This window comes from Melozone crissalis, unplaced genomic scaffold (assembly GCF_028551555.1).
Source record: "Melozone crissalis strain CALT ecotype California unplaced genomic scaffold, PUWL_Pcris_2 ptg000002l_1, whole genome shotgun sequence".
Lineage (NCBI taxonomy): Eukaryota > Metazoa > Chordata > Aves > Passeriformes > Passerellidae > Melozone > Melozone crissalis.
Genome location: NW_026535780.1, coordinates 14,215,704 through 14,239,163, shown reverse-complemented (window position 1 = coordinate 14,239,163; position 23,460 = coordinate 14,215,704). Strand labels below are relative to the sequence as shown.

General features: G+C 39.2%; 1 protein-coding gene across 4 annotated transcripts in view; it reads left to right on the top strand.

The window, feature by feature from the left end:
* The first annotated feature begins 240 nt into the window (after positions 1 to 240).
* Positions 241 to 23,460, top strand: part of CSMD3 (CUB and Sushi multiple domains 3) — a 586,421-nt gene continuing 563,201 nt past the window's right edge. For all 4 annotated transcript variants that reach the window (XM_054290025.1, XM_054289307.1, XM_054288554.1 and 1 more), the window contains exon 1: positions 241 to 598. In XM_054290025.1, the coding sequence (XP_054146000.1) occupies positions 421 to 598 (178 nt within the window). In that variant the 5' untranslated portion in view covers positions 241 to 420. The remainder of the gene's footprint in view (positions 599 to 23,460) is intronic.

Here is a 23,460-nt window from a genome sequence, read left to right as displayed (position 1 = left end):
GGGATCCCGGCACTCCGTTATCTCCCGAGCCGCTCTCCCAGGCAGAACTGATCCTCTTGAGAGAACAAGGGGGTGGGGGGAGAGTATCAATTGCAAATACTGTTCGGAGTTTATTGGAGAGAGCGAGTGAGCGTTGAGGTGCTCTCCCGTGGCTCCCGGTGGATGCTGCGAGGAGGGAGGATTGTGGTGGGTTTCGGCTGTGCAGGGAGTTGGGGTAGCGGGGGGGGTGGGGGAGGAAAAGACACGATCGAGAGTAGCTGAGACTTTGTGCCCCCGTTGGAGAGATGGTTGAGTCCTCGTCAAGGTTGCTGTGGTATCCCAGAAACACCATTCACTCCGAGCTGTGACCGCGCACCATCAACAGCAACAACTCCGCTGCGCCTGGCCGAGGAATAGGAATTAGGAGCTCTCAAGAATAATATGAAAGGGATCTGCAGAGGGGAAATCCGTGCAAAGGAATCGAAATTAGCAGACTTTTGGGAAAAGGGATGTACTAAATGTGGCCGGCTGGACTTCATCCTGGTGAAGAAAATGGAGATTAAAAGTGGATTTACATTTTGGAACCTCGTCTTTTTATTGATGGTTTCGTGTGTGAAAGGTAGGGTAGTATTTGAGTGGTATATTTTTAGGGGTCCATTTGCTTTTTGTCAGGGCGTTGCAAGCTCTCGCCTTGTATCAAGGTGTATTTCAAAATATATTTATCTCTTATTTTATATTTTTGCCCTTGGTACTTTGCAATGGAAATATATAAACGATCGCTAAGGCGGGGAGGAAAGAAGGAGTTGATTCAGAGCTCTCTTCGGAGATAGGAAATGTATTTGCTTGCCAGAGCTGGCGTTCAATGCAGTGACTGAGCCGGGGCTCAATAAATATTCTTGCAGTATGCTCAAACGGAGACGTGAGTTGGTTCATATAGCCTCTAACTAGTGTATATTCAAACAAATCCCACTGGTTCACTTTTTTTAAGGTGACGATGATGTTAGTGCCGGGTGTGTGGGGGGATTACCTACAATTCTGGATTTCGGTCGAGCAGCGGGATCTTTGCGGGAATGCCTGTATCGATGCACTTATTAGTTTAACCCGTTGCGTGGGGAAAGTTACGGAGGAGCCCAGCGTACTCGCAGCCGTCTCGCAGCCCGAAATGCGCTTCACGCTCAGCTGTCTGTACGCATGCAGGGCTCCCCGGCTGCCGGAAAGGTGCGTTAGTAATTCAGCCTTGGTCTGTCGCTGGGTGCAAAGATCGACACCTTCTCTATTCCCTCGCTTGGTCCCTTTTCTCTGATGTGTGTGAGGGAGTTTGGGTGGTGGTTTTTATCTCTATTTTTTTTTTTTTTTCCCCGAGGCAGGGGCTATTTTGCTTTCTTCTTGCTTCTGTGTTCATGGAAGGAGGGCAAAAAGGAAATGTCTAGTTAGCTGCATAAATATCTTCACTAAGTCTGTGCTTGCAGGCAGTTAAGGGAAATGCTACACACAGAGAAAAGAAGAAATATGTGTCTTGAATAATGTGCACCTGCAGAATTACACAGGCATCGCTAAAGAGCGAAGCGCCGATCCCATCACGCGTGCCTTCAGTAAAAGGATCTATTCTGCTACTCCCCACAGTCGGCTGCCTACCCGAAATAATCTCCCCTTGTTTGTGGCCAGTGATTAATATCCGATTAATCACGCTTTTATCCCCCTCCTCATCCTCATCTCTCCTCCCCGCCACACTGATACACTCCCAGAATATTTAGTAGACATTATCGATCCCCCCGAGTTTTTAGACTTGGTTATCGCCTACAGAGGTTGCCTCCACGGGTGGGAAGGAGGTGTCTTGTGGGGGTGGCATTCAAAGGCGTGCCTTCCTGAGCTGGCGCTGGCTTGGATGAAACAGTTTATTGTAGAGCTTTGCAGCTGCTTTTCCCCCCATTTGCATCGCGTTGAAAAAGACAATTCGCGTTTCACGGGGAGGGTCTGGAGGGCTTTTACCTCATCCCGCGTTATCCTGACGCGGGGTATCCAAGGGGCTTGCCTGCGACGTTTATGCACACTGTAATTAAAGGCAGCCTTTCTGTGTTTGCATCTATTGAGGGAGCCGCTCCCGGCGCTCTGCCCCGGTCTGGAGACGATTCGCTGTCGGCACCGGCCCGGGCCTTTGGGGGCATTTCCTTTCCCCGGTTCAGCCTTCTGCCATGAGCGCGTTCTGGGTGCCGGGTGCCAGGCTTGGCAGCCCCGGGCTGGCTGCGCGGGTGCGGTGCGGGGGTTCCGGCGCGGTGCGGAGCGGAGCGGGCGCGGTGCGGAGCGGAGCGGGCGCGGAGCGGGGGCTCCGGCGCGGCGGCTGCGAGGTGAGCGCGAGTCGCGGGGCGGCAGCACCCGACCGCGGGACGCGCCGCGCGGAGCAGCGGAGCGGCTTCCCCAGCACCTGTTGAGAGCCGCCGCTTGCCCTTGGGGGTGGGATGAGGAAAAAACGCTGAGCACAGAGGGCAAAAGCTGCGGTGGAGCACCAGAAACAGCCCAAGAAAAAGGGAAAAAAGGGTTTTGGAAAACTGGCTGTTCCTACTTTTTCCCATTGTTAGGGCCTAAGCTTTCCCGATCCTGGCAGTTTCCATAGACTGCCTTTGGACTGGGGCAGCTCACCCAGAAATTGCCGACCCAGGAGGAGATGTTTTACATTCTGGATGTGGGTTCCTTTGGGCAGCCAAGCCTTACAGAGCTGGCTTACACTCACTGACTGCAGCACTGCATCTATTCTGGACATTTATATTAATTCTCCTTCCACTCCCGTGAATGAAAGCATTTTACTTAGATTTACATTCCCATTGTGTCAACAGAGCTCCTGCCCCCAGAAAGCAGAGGCAAAGGATGAATGAATACCTGCCCACGTAAAACATTGCAGATGTTGGGAGCAAGATGACTCCACAGATCCTACATCTGCTCTACCATTGCTTTGCAAGGCCTTTTTACCACACCTCATCTCTGCAAGCTCCCACCCATACCCTTCCTTGTTTAAGCATTTCTACTGAACAGTCCAGCACTGCATCATAACACCCAAACTGTTGCTGTCATTCCTGTCATCCAGACCAGTTCCACAGCTTCGCTTGATATTTGCCTCTCAGGCTTTTCCAATTTTTGTCATTGTCCTGTCATCATTTCCCCAGTCTTGATCCACAGCTCTCCCATCATTACATGTGCCAAACTATCCCAGGATGCTTGAGGAACCACACTCACATCTGGATAATTAGGCTTTCCTTGGATATATTAATATGGACAAAACAAATCCTTCACGTTTATCTATAAATTCATGACTCTTTGGAACCTTCAACCACATTGAAAGGGGTTAGAAAAGGGAGAAGAAAGCAGGGGAAGGTGGAAGAAAGGAAATTGTAAGAACTGCTGAGGAAGGAGTGATAGGAATAGCTAAGTAAAAAGGAATTGTTCCTTTTTCAATTAAAGTCTTGCTTGTACAATATCCCATTTATGCCATGGAACCATCTCCAACAAAATCTTCCTTCAATAGGAATGGAGTAAAAAAGCAAAGAAATTACACCACTGAAAACTGAGCGGTGTGAAAGGCATTAAAATGAACACATCCACGATCCAGCCTTGAGAAAAGGCCGAGCAGAGTGATTCCTGATCAGTTACAGGGGGTGGTGAATCCTGTGCTCTTCCCTTCAGATGAAGGAGGCATCCAGGAAAGCTCCCTCCCCTCACACCATGGGAGAAATGAGAAGCACCATTCAGGCAAGGGAGATACAAACCAAGTATTGAGGATGAGGGAATGGAAAACTCCACTGTCCAACTCCCTTACAGAAAGTGTGGAAGAGAGCATGAAAGAGTGGGAAAAAATTAGGCAGCATCAGTGAGGTTTGCCTCCTGGGATTTAGCAAAGGACTTGCATGCCTTCGGTTTGGCACCTCCTTCCACCAAAAGAAAAAAAAGGAGAAGAAAAAAAAAAAGCTTGTGATAGATAGTGGAGGCAAATCCTCCATCTCTGCTCCTTGGCTGTCTCTCCAAGAGAGAGCACCAAGGTCGACTTTTGTCTGCCCGGCTAAAATGAAGCTTTGCCGCTGCTGTTGTTCCTCTGTTCCCCTCTTGCAGTTGTGACAAGCTGAACAAGGACAGCTTTTAAAATGAAAGGGAGATGAAGCACTGAGATTTTAAACGGCTCATTGACAAGAGAAGTGATGAGAAAATGAAAAGCATTTCCATTTCCAGTGATGGGTACCTGGCATGTGGGAGTATTTAGCAGGGACAAAGCGTGCCCTGCTTCTTTTAACCACCTCTGCCATCTCCCTTTTCCCTCATTCCAACCTCAATCCCGCTCCCTTCATGCTCTGCCAGCCCCTCCCCACCGCTTCCTTCCCAGTCACTTGATTTATGCAGTTACTGACGATGGGTATGGGATTACTGGCGGATGGCTTTCCCCAGTGGGGCACGGCTGGGCGCAGCGAGATGCTGCTGGCTCTGTCCCCGAGGCGGGAATGGTCGGGAGAGTAGCAGCAGGTTCAGGTTTCCTCATATCCCGATGGTCGATGCTGGCGCTGCATCTTTGTGTGATGTGTGTGTGTTGAGTTAGTTCGTGTGTTTGTGCATGTACTCATGCAGGGGGATAGGGACACACTGACTGGAGCGGGGACAGCGTCGTCCTTCCTTTCCAACCCCTCCACACCCGCTCGCCTCCTCTGGGGAGCCCCTTTGCCGTGGCCCCCGCGGGTGCCACGGGGCTGGCTGTGCTGCTCACCGCCGCTCGCCGTGTTTCAAGCTACGCAGCTCTTCAGGGTTACAGGCAAAGTTACCTCTGTCACCCCCGCCTTTCTCAGGGCTAAAACACAGCGTGGCTGTGCCCCCGCTTAGCGCTCGCCTCCTCCGCCTCCTCTCCCGCGGGGCAGCAGTGAAGCAGCACACGGCCCCTCCCGGCAGCGCCGGCAGGGACTGCTTCTCCTCTCCCTGCCGGCGCCACTCGGGGCTCACAAAGGGCACAGGAGAGCCTCAGCTCCGCTTTGCTCCCTTTCATTGTGAGGGGCGGCAGTCCCAAGGCGGAGCCGGCCGCGGGCAGCTCCACCCGCGCCGGCGCCGGCCCCGCAGCCCCCGAGGTGTCCGCGCCTCCGGGCGCTCCTGCTGACGGAATTCCGTCCTGTGGCTTTGCTTCCTTTATCTCGGTCACTCCTGCACCTCTTCGGCCGACAAGGGTGGTCGGCTGATTGGTTTGTTCGGCTGACACACTGAAACAGCCCCCAGTCCCTAAGCACAACCAGCCCGTTCCTCTGCGAGAGGCTGAGCTCTTGAGCAGCCATCCAGGGTGGAGAGGGACAGGCTGTACCTTCAACTCCATTATCAGCATCTCAGTTTGCCAGCAGCAGTGCATGAGACCTAAAGAATTCTGTGGATGTGCTTCAAAATTCCTCCTTTTCCAAAATTCCTGTGCAGAATCATAGCAGAAACTTGTAGTCTACCGGTGGTTTTTTCCTTTTTTGCTTGTGTTTGGGGCGGGGGAGGATGTTTTTGAGCAACAAGTCTAGCAGGATAATTGCCCATCTAGCTTAGTGTCCTTTATCTCCAACCATCACAATTAGCAGCAGGCTAGTGAAAGACTGGAGAAACACAGCAAACGGAGTGACTAGCACGTCCTGGATTGCAGCAGCCAACAGCTTTGGATCTCCTAAGATACAGGCTGCTTTTGAAACATCACATTTGGAAAGGCATGGACTGGCCTGTGTTCCGTTCATTTGTCTGTTGTCTTTCATTCTGCTGCTTTTTCCCCTTGCTTTGCCTTGGCTTGCCTTCCGTCCCCATTCCATACCATGGCATTAATATAAATCCTGCATTCTTTCCACTCTTCATCTGGCTGAAAGCACTGGTTTGTATGAACATTTGTGATAAATTTGGTTGTTCTTGACATGATGTGAAGATCTACCCACAAAATCTGATTCAAACCCATTGAATGCACATGTATCTGGTAACAAGAAAGAAAATCACATACTCTTTCAGAGAAATTTGAAAAAGTTTTAAAATATCCTGTGAGGATGGTTCAATTTGCCTGATTGTAACAACTTTTCAGGGAAAATGTTCTGAAGAATAAGACAGCCTTGTGTTGTAGCTTTAAAAAAAATACTGTCTTAGACATTGTCTGATTTTCAGAGGTATTGAGCATTTACATTTTCAGGTGGCTCTAGTAAGAGTCTGGGGGACATGTTAACATCTCTGAAGCAAGGCCAAGTGAGTCCAGCATTATGATACTGAGAGACAGAGAAACAGTAGAAGTAAAAAAAAGCATCTGTAAAATAAATTAAAATTATATATAAAATTTTAATTCTACAGAATCTGATCAATTGGAATGGTTGGAATAAGAAAGGCTTTGTGATCTGCTGTAAAATTAGTTGCTGCTTTGGTTTTTTTCCTCCTACTTATAAGAAACTTCAATTCTAATTCCATGGGGTTGTGATATCTCAGCTTCAACTACTTGCTGATGCACATCATTCAGCTTGTGTTTCTGACCATAATGGTTAAGGCAGAAGAATAGAACAAAGCCTTTGAGGGAAATTAGTTTACCAATTACCTTACCAAGCAATTTCCAGGAAAGAGCAGTCAGAAGAGAACAGACAACTTGGTCTAAGCTGTTGATTCTTTTCCTTAAACCCTTATATTTTTAAGACAGCTCTTACTATGTGAGATTTTTGAAGAAGCAATTTTTAAGTCATAAATCAGAGCCACATCTGATAAAATCAATTATTGCAAGGTTATAAACCTTACCTCAAAATTTTAAGTAATTTCCATGCTAGAGTTTATTGCAAAAATCCATAACTTTTACAAGATTTAGACACATGCCTTTTAATGAAATTTACAGAAGAATGTTTCCTTGTCAATGAAATGGTACAATTTCTTTACAAAAAAAAGATAACATTTGTCTTTATCTAAAGTTCAAGGGACAATATTTGGTATTTATCTTAGGCCTAAATAGAACAGGGTGTGACATGTAATGCACTAGTTTTAAAACTCCATTTAAAAAAAAAAAACCTAAAAAACTAGTAGTAGGAAATGTTGAAGGTCTCCTTCCCAATATCCAGTTTATCTTCTGGGAAGTAGAATGGAGAAGGATATGGGACTATAAGGAGGATTATTTAAAATACACATATACACACAGACACGCATTTACATTTGTACTTGTTTACATTCAGTTGTTTACCTTTCCTGGGCAGATTTACAATCATTGCTGCATTGCTTTGTTCTCACAGAACGTGTTAGATTTAGTATGGCTTCATAATTTCAGCATTACAGATGCTGAGTACTGTTGTAAATGTCAAAGATGGAAATAGTGGGAATTCATCATGTCCTTCCCAGGGCCTGAAATCTTAGTTGGGTAAGTTTATAGATTTAGGAACAGTGTTACTCATAAAGGGGGAGCCCCGGTGTATTGATGAATGGCAAACAAGGGATCCCAGCAGGGCTGCTCCTCTCATAGAACTCTTGTTGAAAAACAAGATGGGATGCAGCCAGCACAGACACAGAGAGATGGACTGCCCATTTTCCCTTGGATTCTACAAAATGCTTCATAGCGTCATGTATCATATTTGCATTGTATCATAGAAATAAGGAAAATAACTCTAAATAACTTAACCACAGAAGCATTCCTGGGGTGATGAATTCTCATCCCCCAAGGCCTGTAAATAGCACAGACTGTCTTTGCAAAAGAACTGAAAGAAGGAGGCTTGAGGCAGAAATGACTGAGTTGATTACTTGGATTATACTGCTATTGAATCACTATTTCTGACCTTGAATTCTATTCTGTCTGTTTCCCCTATTTATGTATCTTATTAGCCTTATGCATGTAACTAGTTTGATTCAATTCTCATGGAAATATGTATATGTGTGGAAATTATATCCACATATTTGATTATGTTATGAAGAAATTCAAAAGACTGCATTGTTACCTGTCAAAGGCACAGGTAACAACTCAAAACTTATGTGCTTCCTAAGTTATCTATTGCCTCTTAATTTATTGTGTATTCCGAATCTCAGAAGGAAGTTCCGCTATAATGCATAATTGATTTCACTAACAAAAAAAGAGTGATAGTAGTGATAGCTAGGTGTACTTGTTAGGAGAAAAGCTTGATGAAAAGAAATAGCACTAGTTACTAAAACCAGTAATTTAAAAAAATTAAGAATTGACTGTCATATTTATTCCTAGTGATTTAGGGCTTTTTTTACCAAATATAGTTTCTATAAACTCTTTTTAGTAGATTGAAAACCTCTAATCACCTTTCAAGTATACAAAAAATGAGCATTTCTGTGCTATCTTCTGGTTTATTTCAATACTGGTGTTATCATTTGAAGAGACTGACATATCTCAGAGGTGGCTGTGTTTCAGTGCAGTTGAAACGAACCCTCTGCCGTCATTATCTCCTCATAGAGCCGGTTTCAAACCCAGCAAGCAGATACCTTGGTTAAGGTAGAAGAATAGAACAAAGCCTTTGAGGGAAATTAGTAGTTTGGAGTCCTTAGTGAAAATGAACCACAGAAATGCAAAGTACACATATTCTCATTGAACATAGTGTTGAGATGGAACTACTTGAATTACAAAACCTTTTCTCCACTATTTAATCTGACCCAGAACGAAAACTTCACAGTCTACTATAGTTAGCTTTCCTGATTGCTGTGCAATTATTTTGGGAAATGAAGCTTAGTCTAATTAAAAGTATTCTAAAAGCCTATACTAAAAGTTGCATTTTTGCTTCTTTGTATGAGCTTTGACCCAAAGGTACCTAGAATTTGTAAAACAGGATATAAAAAGAACCTCTAAGCTGTCTGTTGTTTGAGCCCATTGAAGGCAAAAGGAGAGTCCAGAATAAGATCTCTGAGAGTAGATTTTCCTGTTTCTTTTTGTACTGAGTTTTGAATTACAATTTTCTGTACATAAATTTTGTTTGACTCATAAATATTAATTACAACAGAAGTTATGTATCTCACAATATATGCTTGATATTTTAATTTGAAGTGGTCTTATTGCATTGTAAACCTAAGGATTACACAGGTAAATTGTTTATGATTAAAGGAAAATAAATTATATATTTGGATACAATAGGAAAATGCCCTTTCCCCATTTCATTGATGGTCACATCAGCAGTTCTAAGGATGAGTTTACTGGATTCAGTGTAATGATTGTATGCTAATACAATGTCAGGTGTAGTCCCTAGAACCCCAGAATGGTCCTGTTTTTGTCAGGACATACGGTGAAGCACAGCAATTTTTTAACTTAGCTTCAAGATTTCATATTAATATTTTTGTTTTTCAGTATAGCATTTTGGAATTTGCACAATGCTGCTAATGGCTGCAGAGGAACTAAGAGGACTTAAGAAAATAGATTGCAGTTTAAAATGCTTCAAATTTAATTATAAATGCAATTTAGTTTTACTTGTGTCAGGCTATCATATATTCCAATATGGAGTTACATTGAAAATGCTGAATTAGCTAGTAAAACCAAAGCACAAAAATCGGAAAGTTTCCATGTTAATTTTATTGCACTTTTTTCTAACACATTCTTTGTATTTGCCCCTGCCTTATTTTAAAGATGTCTAATATGCTGAGTCAAAATCAAAAGAATTGAAATATAGTGGAAACCAAAAGTTCAAATCCTGACTCTTGGGAAGCCTACATGGCTAAGCAAAGATTTGGGGAAGAAAAGAATAGGTCTTTGGCCACCTGACATAACCATGACCATTGGCTTTGTGGTAACAGATGCTTTTTTCTTGCATCTCCAGGGCTATGCAGGAGCACAGACACACCAGCACTCCTGGTAGCAGGCATCTGTAACTGCATCCTCTATCAGGAAGAATTCTGCCTAATTCATGGCTATGCTCTCATGTTCTGTGATTTCCCTTGAACGCTTCTGTGCTGACACTTCAGTTATATCACTCCTGCTGACTTGAGCAATGCTTGTTGCATAAAATGGCAGACTTGGGTGGGTTGGCAAGGACCTCAGAGACCATCAAGTCCAACTGTTAACCCAGCAGTGCTGAGTGATGAGTGCTGTGCAGCTTTAGTGACCACAAGAGAAGAAATATGTATACTTAATAACATATAACAAAAGGACAATCTTTGCATCAATATATTGCTCACAAAAGTTCTCAGCTGATTAGAGAGTTTTTATTGGTATAATATACTGAAGTATATTGGCATTTGCACTGTCAGCAGTGGAAAGTTGCACCAATCAACCGCATAAGACACAGTCTTTTTGAAAATGTACTGACAAATATTTGATTTGTAAAGCTATTTATCTGATATAGAAATGAGCAACAGAATAATGTTTAATATAGAACAAGTTCAACAGCACTGTTGACTCCTGCATGCCTACCTCCATAACTTTCCTAAGGATGTGCTTCAAAATTCCTAAATCTTTCTAGTACTACAATTGCAGTCCATTGAAACATGTATGAGTTTCTACACTATTTTCAGCTACTTTTAAATTAGACTACCCATAAAAAACCCCACCATTCTCCTAAGCTCTAGCCATATATTTTTACTACACTCAAATCTAGCTCATCAACTAGCTCCTGTAATTTTTCTGAATTTATTCAGCCTCCTCTGCACTTCTGGGCTTCCTTCCCAAATTCTCTTCCCACTCCACAAGTACTGCTGGAAAAGTCTCAATAACATAAAGCCTGCAGAAAAATATAGAAAGTTCTCTTCAATTTCCATGTAATTTGTAAAGTCCTTTTTTGGCCCAAAGTAATAATCATGTAAGGGTAATATGCTAGGAAATGAAATACCCTCCCAGCCTTAGAGTCATAGATTAGACTTACTAACTTTATCAGGAAGTTCTTTGGATTTTATATCATCTCCAAGAATGCAAGATTGGAAGAGTGGTTTTTCAGTTATATTTCTTTTCATTCTTTAGTATCTCGTGCCTGTTTACCTGATTATTTTTTGGTAACCAAAATAATACCCATTCACCCCAAAGAAGAAAACTTCAAAACACACTTTAAAAAAAGTCCAGAATTTGATAGTGAGATATTTTTACACTCACTTGTGCATAAATGAACAGTATAGAATCAGATAGTTAAAAGTGGAACACTTGATATATTTTGGAAATCCAAGATATATCTTCTTGGTTTTTCAAGCTCTAATGTATAGAGTTTAACTGTCCAAGTGACATGATAAGAGAAATTTTACAGATCTAATATTACTCCTGTTAATCCTTTACTAATATCATTGTTCTGGGATGACCACTGACTTGTTGGGACTCTGGATTCTACATAATATTGTAGAATAAGAAAATAATTACATATAAAAGGAAAAAACTGCATATGGTAAAACCAGGCTAGATTTGTCAGGATGCTGTTACACACTTGATCCCATTGGCTTTGTGTATTCCAATGAAGTCAGGAGGGTTTGCTGTGTATCTGACTTGTGAAAGGTACTGTTCCAAATTGCTCCCTTTGGGGCCTCCTGTATTTGTCCCCTCTTTTAAATCCATTGACAGCTGAGTTAACACAAATCTGAGTCAGAGTGTGCCACAGATACCAACTAAGGAGAGATTCTGCTCATCAGAACCACTGTAATTATTAAGGAGACATGAATTTCCTCCTGGAATTTACAATAGATCTGAGGTAACTATATGGAAAATGGATAGTTTATTTTAGAATATTGTATGCAATACAATGAGCATTGAATCATCACTTCCGAAAACATAACTGCATTGCAATATTGAGATGTTTTCTGAAGAACGTTTTCTTCATTCTTACAAGTTTTATTATTTTGCATTATTAAGCTAGTACAGTGTCCTGTAGGTAAACATCCTCGGGACAAACTGATATGGGTATATTGTTTTGATCAACCGTTTCTCCTCATCTGCTTCCTCCATACTTCATATGTAAAATTTTATTTCCACTATCTCTTTTGTATCATTCCTTTTTTGTGCTTTTAAGTCAGATTGCTCTGGGCAAGGTTCCTATTTTTTGTCTGGCACACCTGGATGATTGTGCACTTTTTAGAAGGTGTTTCTTTGATTTTTCCTCTTTTTCCATCTCTTATCAGTATTAAAAATATGCCCATTATCTACTTGAATGTCAATATTTTACAATCCTATTGTCTTTTTTTTCTTACATGACAATACTATTTTTTTATTTCTTTTCTATTGATGGCTCAGTTGGTGTTCCTAACAGTGTTTCTATTTCACACTGCTTGGTGGCTCTAAGTCTTCCCATTCAAAGCTTCTTACTTCTCAAGTGAGAAGTGTACTTTTAAAAAGAGTGATCATCCATTCAATTACAACCTTATTGAAATATTTACCAGTAGATTATTTTAGAACTTGTCCCCACTGAACTGAAGATTTGTCATTGACTTTTAGCAGAACAGAGCAGATTGATACTAAAAAGCAAAATACTCATTTCAATACAGAGGAGTTTATTTAGGATGTGACAGCTCTACAAAACTGTTTATATCTTGCATGGGACTGAACTGATGAAACTGAAAAGCTGTAACAGATGACCTCCACCAGATTCTATTTTCCAGTACCCTAAAATGGTATTAGAGCTAGATGGGTAAGTTATTGACACTCAAAAACCTTACAGGCTTTGGTCCCTTTCGGTTCACTGTCTTATGAGAGTAGTTAAGTGAGTTGACAAAAACAATGCTTCAGACTACAAGATTATTAATCAGATTTTATTATAGTTTCCAAATCCTATTCTAATTCATCATTCATTTATAAAGATGGCAGGAGTAAGGCTATAGTTGCAAGGTGACCAAAAATCTAAAATCCTTTTTAAAGTTTAAATAAATAGTATCAAAATTTTAGAAGACAATGAGTCAAAAGTCAAAAGTTAATTAACCAATCACTTTTTTTTTTTTTTTTTTAACTGATTTGGTCTAGAATTTGGCAGAAACACATGAGGAGCCCTGAGAGTTTAAAGTTTCTGGCTGATCTCTAAATCTAAAACAGCTGAGCAGATTTAAATATTTTGTGTAAACAAATTTGCATCCAGGCTGCTAATCTGCATGCCAGCTTTCAGCTTGACATTTTCTCAAATGATGGAAAAATGCTAAGCCCTTAATACTAAATGGAGTTCATAATGGAAATGCTGACAGACCCTTAATTACCTGTATTGTGATTCTGCTGAAAGCTTCTTTATCTGTCTAATCTTTCACAATGCAGTTAAATATATAAATTCTTGAAGAAGAAAAGGAAATTTGTGTTGGAAATACTAAACTGTAGCAATGCTCTATTTTCTTCCAGACATCCACTTATGGAGGCAGTAGTGACAAAAAAAATATTTTATAAAGATATAGCATTATCTGTGCAAAAGTAAAGGCAGCCAATGATGCTTAAAAGTCTAACTTAAACTCAATTTTTCAATCTTTTTGAGTCACCTTTCTGGCAAAGTATGATTAAACAGATGCAATCAACCATTTTTAATATGATAATGAGGTATTATCACAGAAGAAATTTCTTATTGTCTTGACATGGCAAAAAAATCACAACCAACAAAATGTATTGAAATTAACATTCCACTGCCCCAATACTGTATACTTATGCTTAGCTCTTCTTCACTGAGTGGAGGAGGAAGCAGAGGATAATATGAGAGAAAGGCCATTGTCTGGACTCTAATTTACAAATTCTGTAATGTAGAAACTCCACTATCTGCCAACTTTAGAATAGAGTCTTTATGATTCTCTGGAAGAGATTTCTTCGTTGTTGTTGTTGTTCCCGCCATGAAAATCTTCCCCACTTTGTCCAGGCTATAACCACCTGAAAAACTAGATAGTATTTGCCCTGCAGAGATTGCTTAGGGTGGATGACTCGGGCATCCCCTCCTTGCTGCAGCTCCACACAATCTCTGCCCCAGCCAAGGCACACGGCTGTGCCTGTGGAGCAGCTTTCACACAGGACCTTCAAGGAAACAGAATATCCTCCAGCATTTTTGCCTTTGTGCTTTGCTGGGCGAATGAAATCCATTTCTCCAGGGTTCCCACAGCAATGACTGACAAAGCTCAAAGAAAATATCCTGAATGAAAATGAGAACCATACCACTCTGATACCTTCTTTCCAGACTGACACCTTCTCCAAAAAGACATCTGGAATTTTAATTTTTCCTTATGAAGAAACTACTTCAGTTCCAAGATCAGCTATTTGCTCATCCCTGTATCTTCTTTAATATGAGTCTGCCTTTCTTGACATAAGGAAATTAGAACTCTGGGCAGTGCTCAAGATAGGGGTGCATTGGTGTTTTTGTAGGCGATAGATTTCACTCTCTTTGTCTTACTCTTCTGTTTGTGGAAGTGCCATGGAACATGAATTCAGTAATTTCAAAGAAATTTCAATGATGAGTCTGAGGTCAACTCTGGGTTCAGCTCTCAGGTCAACTCTGAGTTCCAAGCTCATCATCATGCAGGTATCAGTTAGTTATATTTTGCTATACGCATATGAATCGCTAAAACTTGCCTACTTCTGTGTTTGCACACCTATTGATTTTGTGAGGACATTTTGGAGTACCTTGACTTTGGTGCATCATTTGATTACCAAAAAGATCTTAACATCTCCAATCTAGCAAATTTCCCTACATACTCCTTACTCTATTGAGGATAGAGATGTGAGGAAAACTGATGCCACCACTAACCTGACAGCGGCAACCCCACTTTTGATTCATCATCTAAGCAAGTGATCATCACTTATTCTGTGTCTTATATTTTAACATCTTTAAGTTCATTAAAGGATCTTTCCATACATCCTACGTATTTTAATGGCTTTTGATGGTGAGCATTGTCAAGAGATTTTTGCATGTTCACAGTGACTAAACCTAAAAAAATTAGTTTTTCTGATTAATTGGCCTATACTAGAATTCCCTTCTCCAGTGTGACAGCTTTAACCAAGGACCAAAAGCTGCCTGTATACATTGCCTTCTCTACTACCCAGAAGAACCATAAATATTTTCTAAATCAGGGCACTTTACATAGTACTTCTGAGGTACAATGAGACTGTTTAGTACTTTAATAGCTGACTTAAAAATATGTTACTGGAGTTGTAGGAAATGGTGCTGTTTCTGTTGGAAGCATTTTATAGAATTTGAACAAATTACTATTCCTAGCAAAATTTAGAGACACTGAGCTCTTGCAGTTGTCATGTTTCAGATGAGATGTTGCTGGCATGTCTGCTCCTGAAAGATTGCATGGTATTTTTCACAGAAGATTGTTATTAGCCTTCATCTGCTGGCTGAATTCCAATTTGGATAATTGCAGTCTGCTATCTAAATTCTCTAAGCAGAGTGTGTTAAATAACCTTCTACACTTTCTTTTCTAATCTTCTGAGGGGTATTTCTGAGAATTATTAAATAATAGATCTATTTAATCTAAAAGGCAGCTGCTTCTAAATGCAAGGGGAAAGGAACTGTTTTAGAAGGTGTGTTGACTACTCAGTGCTCAGTGATAAATTGTACAAGAAAACATGGAAACTACCTCCTTAACAAGATTGCTGTAATTTAATTAAGAGTTCATGGAAATCTTTTAGATAAACAATACAATATGCTCTTCCAAGATGAGAAGCACTAGACTGGAGAAATCCATATAGAAGTTTTTGGAAATGTTACAAGTTATTGAAGGTTGAAATAAAGATTTCTTATTCAAGATGAAGGATTAACACACACAACTTTAGTACACAGGAGAATATAGAAAAGTGCAAAGCTTTGCAAAGCTTTGAACTTCCTCAGATATGAAAAAAATCAAAGGGAGAAAATGGACCAGTCATGAAGTCAAGTCCCAGATTTGAAATAAATGGATGAAAAGGAAATATTGCAGATGTAGTTGAGTACAACATTTTGCTGATTACATACTAGTTCAGTTGTTTCTTTCAATGTGAGAAAAGAAGGGAAGAGGATTCAATATTAATCACAATTGCTTGACATGTCTTTGAACACGTGTAATTATTGGACTAGTTTAAGGATAATTTGTTAAGCATCAGCTCGTTGGTCCATCAGAAGTGGTGTTTGCTTCTCCCTCTTGGCCTGATGGTAACAGCATTCAGGAAAGTAAGAAAGAGATAGGAAGCAAAGAGATGCCACAGAAATGTCTTGACTCGAAAGGTGTTCTCATATTTGCAATCTCCATCTTTCCTTGGGGCCTGTTGACACAGATGTGTTAAACTAGAAGAAACCCTTTCCTGTACCCTTTCTTCCAAACTTATTTACCTTCTACCGAATGCCCTCTATCAAGCCCAAAGATTTTTGCTCTCCGTGAAGAAAAGACAACAGTGTCAACATTTTTGCTCATGATTGTTCCACCCTGCATTTTGAGAACTCTGTACAGGTGCACAGTAAAACTTTTTTTGTGGAGGGTTTAATAGAGAACAATACAACCACATAATAATTCTATGACTGTTATTGTTTGGCATTATTTTAGTTCAAGAAAAAAACATCACACCCACTTGTGCTCTTAAACTATGTCTAAGCTCAGTCCAATCTGTTTAAAAAAGCCCAATAACAAGATCATTTTAGGTAATGTTATGTTCAAATTAGGCATTCACTGGGTTGATGCATGTCTGGATGGAATGGAAGCAGAGGTTGTTTATGGCCCTTTGAGAAAGCATTTAAGTCTGGTTCTAAGAAAACTCCTTTATTACAGTGCAGGTGGTTGAGTTGATTGTGATCTTGAAGATTAAGGATACCTTCATTTCTCTGATGTTACAGAAACACAGGGAACTTCTTGGCTTGATTGTCACTATGACTTACTGTTGCCAAAAACTGCATTAGCTGCTATTTTGGAGCCTCCTCAGTACAGAATTTTCATTAGCTTAGTTTCTTGTATGAATAAAAAATTAGTAGATATGAGTGTAACACAATATGAACAGTTCCAAACCAAGTAGCAGTATTCTTAAGATAATGATCAAGAGAAAAATGGAATGAGCTTATTCTCTCTTAAACAGCTTCATTATCTGTTGGTTTGTGAAACTTCAGGTACTTTGGTGTGCAATTTAACACTACATTGCCAGAAAGATTCAGTATATATATTGCAGTTCGAAATGCACTTTGAAGTCTTCTGTTCTTTATAGCTGTGTAAGAAATTGGCTTCAAGGGAATTGCTACTATCCTTCGCTAGAGAAAAACCAAAAATAAAATCTTGAAGTTAGTGGGTCAAATATCATCTGCTTTAATTACTTTAAACAGATGGAAACCATGAATAATTATTCATAAAAGCCTTTTTATATGCTTTTTCAGGGGGTATTATTGCAAGATTTTTTCAGTTACATAAATACCAAAGTGAAAAAGAGCAAGTAATATCATCTCATATCTGCATTAAGAAAGAGCAATAAATGGTTTGTCTTATAAGTGCTCTGAGAAGTTGCATGGGTCCAAATCCAGTGCAGACAGCACAAAAAATTTCTAATGATTGAGATCAAACTTGATTGATGGATTTATTTCCAAGCTTCCAATTATTTCTTCTTTTTTATCATTGGGTTTCACTAATGCATGCTGCTAAGAGGGCAACTGGGTATTAGTTTCTGGGAATTAGATTTTTCACAAGGAGAAGACAACATACCTCTTTTCAGATGAACTTTCAGATAATGCTTGATTTCTATCAAAGGAAACTGTGCAACATTTTCAAAATTCACAGAGTAAGAGTTCATTCATACATTAAAGATTTTTTTTCCTGATGATTACCCCACTTTCATAATTGTATTACATTTCAATTTGCATTTATATATGTATTATTTCTGATTTTGTGCTCACTAACATACCATGTTTTTGCACCTAAAATCAAACATTTTCCTGCTGACTAGTGGAGTAAATATTGTTATATAAAATGCTGAAACATATAAAAAATCAAAACCATGGTCAAACAACTGTATCACCATGGCTATTTAGACCCATGCATCTGCTCAGTTTCCCACCCTTCTGAGCTTGCTGGCTATTTGTATCAGCTTCTGAAAATTTCTCCCTGTCCATTCTTACAATTCAAGGTATACCACAGTATAAAATAACTTACACAGTTGCAAGGGCTGAAATAATTTGCTTCCTACAGTCCATCAGCACATTTCAACTAAGAGGCAACAGGTTTTTGAATTGCTGTTACACAACTACAAAATAGACATATGAGAATGTCTATTTCCTCTTGTGCTCACTTGTGGTTGTGAACTCAGTCCTCCATAATAGCACACCGTTCTTTTTTTATTTTTTTAATATATTTCTGACAGTTCCTAAAAAAAAGTTTGAATTTCAGAAAATGGAAGAAAAAATGGAGGATTCCTCCAGTGCCTATCATTCTACATTTCAAAGACTAAACCAGAAATTTGAGAAAAGAAGTCATATATTTGCAAAAATAATAAGCAGAAGTAATTGTTGCTTGTTTCTGCACTTTGATAAGAATGCACTGTACATTGCTAGTTAACTACAAATAAATTACAAATTATGATTTTGCCTTTGATATATTATTTTTCTTTCCCAAGACATTTCAACACCTGTTTATCAAAACTGCTTAGGCAACCTCACCAAAATTAGATTTTTGTTCCTATTTGCATTATAAACATTGTGGCAGGTTTTTGGATGGTTGGTTGTTCTGCTCTTATTTGAAAAGGGGTCTAGGGGGTCTTTTTTGTCCCATCATTACAAGATTTCACAAACTTTCCCTGTTAGGAGTGAGAACTGGTGAAAAAAAGAGCCAAACAAACCTTGTGAGAGCGTTTAGGGCAACATGTTCTGGCCTGACTCCACAGATGCTCATCTATGGAGACAGTTACTGAGGACAATTTAAATTTCAGTTTGTTGTACGCTTTGTGGTCCTTTGGGTAAAGAGTTGCTACTTCCATGTAAGCATTACTTCAATAGGAAGCCATACAATCATTTTAGGTATCTTCTTATTGTTTTCTCTGCCCACTTGGGGGGTTTATCTACCAGTGAGGCAGCCTGGCTGCTCACCTGTGCAGAGCAAGTGGACCTGCAGGGAGCACTGGATGCTCCTGCACAGAGCACAAAGCAGCCACGCAGAGTGGAACATCCTCTCTGCTAACTAGGCCGTTTCCCAACGTATTATAATAATTTCACACCACATTATGCTGTAAGTCTTAAATGGTTGAATGTCTCCTTTGAACATTCAAAGGTTCCCTACTCTGCTAGCTCACTGTTATCGCTTCCTACATTGCCTCGTGGCAAATTATTTGAATATACTGTAAGAAAAGGATCATCAGTATCTTATTTGCATACAAACATCATATTATTTTCAAATTATCTTCTTTAAGGTTCTCATTTTCTTAGGATGTTTTCTTCTGCCTGTATGAAGTTTGCTTATTCTATATGCATTCTTCTATTAGTGTTTTATTGCATAACATAATAGATTTTAATTTCCACCTTTATTCTCTCCCTGGATATAAGTGCTAAATTACACAATGGTAAGAACATCAGCAATACTTCACAATTAAGTTTTACCAATTTATACAAAGCTAGTCAGAAAATTTAAGACAAAAATTATACAAAATTTAAAAAAAAATCAACCAACTCTTCACTTTCTCACTGCATAAATGCTTGGATGGCTTGAATATTCCTATCATTGTCACTTTGCCTAAAAACTTACAGAAAATTTCTCAGGCTCATAATGCCTTAGGCAGCAACCCCTATGCTTTCCCCTCCCACAGAAAAGAAGAAAAGGCTTGCTTACCCTACAGTCTTCATGGATGTCTTTGGCTCACTCCAGTAACTGTATTGTTTTTGTGTTGTGTGAAAAACTTGTACTTTGAGGGACACATACTTTGAGGGATAAGGGAATGGGAGGTGATCTTTCTAAGAGGAACATGCTGAAAAAAAGTTAATCTATGTACAGTTACCAGTGCTTTCAGTGCTGACAATGTCTGAACTGCAGACATGCTGAGATGTAATGGGGAATCACAGCTTCAGGGAGCCATCTGTGGATCTCAATGCAAAATCATTCAACCCAGCGAAGTTAAAGCAGAAGCAGATCTATTTGAATTTTTCTTCTTCAGCTGGGAAAAGACTTTCTAAGGAAGATTACAGGAGAATTAATGGATTTCAACTCTACCTTATTTCTTCTTTGTGTTGACCAAACTCCTTTATGCAATGATCTGGTTTTTTTGCAGTACATAACATCAACATTGTACCTCTCATTGAGAAAATGTTAATGTAATTCCTAAAAGACATTTTCATTGCAGCTTTTGAAACATAGGGAAATACGTAATTATGACATTCCTTAACTTTTATATTCTGGAGTTCACTACCTGAAAAATATCTCAGGTGTTATTAGTATTGCTAAAGGGAAGTGTCAGAACCTTACTGTTTTAGGACTGAGAAAAAGTAAAATGTTCTTTGAAGCAGAATTCTGTCCATTGCTTCCTCCCTCTAAATGACAGATTAACAAGGATCTAAAGTATGTACAGAATAAAATGAAATGCTTATTTAATGATACTGTTATTTGCCTCATATTCTACATATGGTAAGAACTTTTAAGTGATAAAAATTATAATTAAATAAAAGATTCCATGGCAAGTCTTTTAAAAAAATGTCTCACAAAGATTGCCATACATACCACACTGTTTCTGGATTTCATGTAGCTCCTTTCACTGTCAAGTACTGAACCAAGCATCACTAAACTTAGCATTGCAAAGTTCATGGGGCCTGTGGCTGTCTTCACAGGCTTTCAGGTCCATAGCAAAACAGACCACCAATATGAACAGTGAAACATATGTAAATCCATCACTAATTGCTTAGAACTATAAAAAGACGAAGATATTTCCTTTCCATTGCTAAAACTGAATTGCAATGTATGATCATATAATCATAGTTTGACATTCAAAATAAACCACAGACATTCTATGTTTGAAGTCATGGAAAGGGGGAGATGTGTAGGGGAGAAAGTGGCACCGGGCAGATTATCTGCCCAGTGATTGGGTTATTTTTATTCCAAAATGCAAGTTCTCTCTGCTACTGATTAGGAACAGCATGTTTAAAAGCTGCAGTTCATGTGGTGTCAGCTAAATATTGTCACTGTTTGAGATGTGAATAAAGAAACATTATCTTTCACAGAATACTGGTTTTCTAATAATCTCTGGCAGTTAACTTTTTCCTCAAGGATTTTAATAATGCTGCTTAGATATATAAAAATGTGATAGTCATTTCTAGTAAGTGAATGTTGAAATATGTTTTAAAACTTTCAAGCTGGTTATGAGGGTTTTAATTGCTCTTGTTTTTCCAGTCTCTGTCAATACATTATCTGTCACATAAATGCATACTATTAGTGGGATGTAACATGTTTGGTCGTAATTAAGACTCAGGTCCAATTTTCTTAGTGATCTTTCCTCATTGTATTTTGTATTTCAAAGTGATTGATTAAAACTGAGATTATTTTTTAGAGTTACTCTCTTTCGTAATAAGAGTTGCCTTACCTTACCCATTTCTAATGGAATTGTTTTACTCACATGCCAAAAGCAGATTTCTCCATTTCAGGATAACAGCCTTACTTTAAAATACTGAAAAAGCAACAGCGACACAAAGATGCTGTTGTGAGAAATCCTGGTCCAAAAGACCTCCAAGATAATATGAAGTGTTAGTAAAATAGAAATGCAGTATATGTGAAGCAGCACTAGTAAGAAGAAAAAAAAAATATGAAAAGTATTTCCAGAAAACTTTGTAAGGGTAGTTGATCCAGAATAGATTGGTTAGACATAGTCTGTCATGTTGCAAGAGTATTTATGATTTTTTTAACTCTCTCATGCCTTACATTTCTTATTATCTTCTATCATACAATTTATTGACAGTTGTTATTTCATCAGCACAATAATTCCATGCAAAATCTTCTTTAGCAGTGCCATGCATTAAATTCACACCTGTTTCAATGGACATTTGAAGTGTTCTTTTGATCTGATTAGTAGTTATAGAGAAAAGAGGATGGCCAATTCTGGACAAACAGACAAATAAAACAGCAGAGACAAAGAGAAGCTTTGAAATTGAACACAAACATATATGGGCTTTTAGTGTAAAATACCTTTGTTACTACAGATTATCTGATAGCTAAATAGTGCATCAAAATGAAAGGAGAAATGGAAAATACCTAGAGCTGAAGTGTTAGTCTAATGTGTTAATGCAAGTAAATTGGTACAAAGTACAGGTGATTAGAACAGTGAGCATGCCAGATCATTTAAGATCTTGATTGAAAGTTTGGTTTCCTTTTTGTTTTTCAGTCTCTGAGTTTCTTTCAACTCTTCTCAACTTCTTTTCACACCTTTTTTTCAAGGCACTTAATCCTTTTTGTCGCAGTCTTTAAAGCACCTTTAATTCTGCAGTGTCATCTCTGGTACAGGCTGGGCACTACTGTCTGCAGTTTTCTAGATACTACTGCGTCATTAATATTATGTAATGACATTTTTTAATGATCTGTCTTACATATTGATATACTATCCCAAGCTTTAATATATAGCAGTGCTATAATCTTTAATGCATGTTTCCTTCTACCAATGTCATAAGGGAATACTGTTACCTGTTACCTTGCTTGCAGATAGAAAATCTTTCTGCAATGGGCCAGATTTTTTCAGGGTATTTAGGTGCCTAATGATCCAGGCAAGTTCCTAGCGGAACTGACAGAAGCCTAAATGTGTAAGACCCATTATTTCAATAGGTGTTAGGTACTACATTTTTCAAAGTCATGCTATGCCCTCTCTGGAAAATACCTTTTAAAAATCTTAAAGAATTTTAAAAATGTCCCAAGTGACTTCCCAAAGTTACAGAAGTCTTTCACCAAGCAGAAAGCTGAAGCCATATCTCCCGATTCCAGGACACTTCTGTTAACAGTGATCCATGAAAAATCCCCTCCTTTTCTATGCGTAAACATAAAATATTAACCATGTTGTTACTAGGTAAAAAGGAACAATGTCCAAGGGGCTTTTTATATTATTGTAAATTTCTATTTTCTTCTAATATGATACTAGGTTCTATGCCACTTTTCAGTGACATATTAAATAATCAACTTAGTGCAATAATTCATAAAATAGAAGTGACACAAGTCTTTAATTACTAGGCATTACTTTCTCTCACAAATATTAAAATTTGAGTGGACATATAAACTGATATACAGTCAAAGCCATTGGAAAGGGACACATATCAATGAATGCATATGAGAATTATTAGTGTTGACTAAAATATACAAATAACTGTACTTCCAAAATATATGTGCAGGATCTGGTAAATGAGACTGGTAAAAAAAAGAATTAATGTAGAGTTTTTTAACATGCACTAGGAATGATTTATTTTTTGAGATTTTTTTTTGCTACAATTTCTCTAAACCTGGTGCACATCTGGCAGCTGGTGAACTGAAAGCACTGCACTTTATGGTGATTAGCACCATCTCACTGTTTCCTTGTGCTCCCTAGTCCACATGCACTTGCACTATCCTGCATTCGGTTTAGTCTGCAGTCTTCCCAAACTGAACTCGGTGTCTTTCCTGTCTCAGTGCAGTGTGTAGCACAACAGGTGCCTTGTATATGTCAATATTTTGGAAATA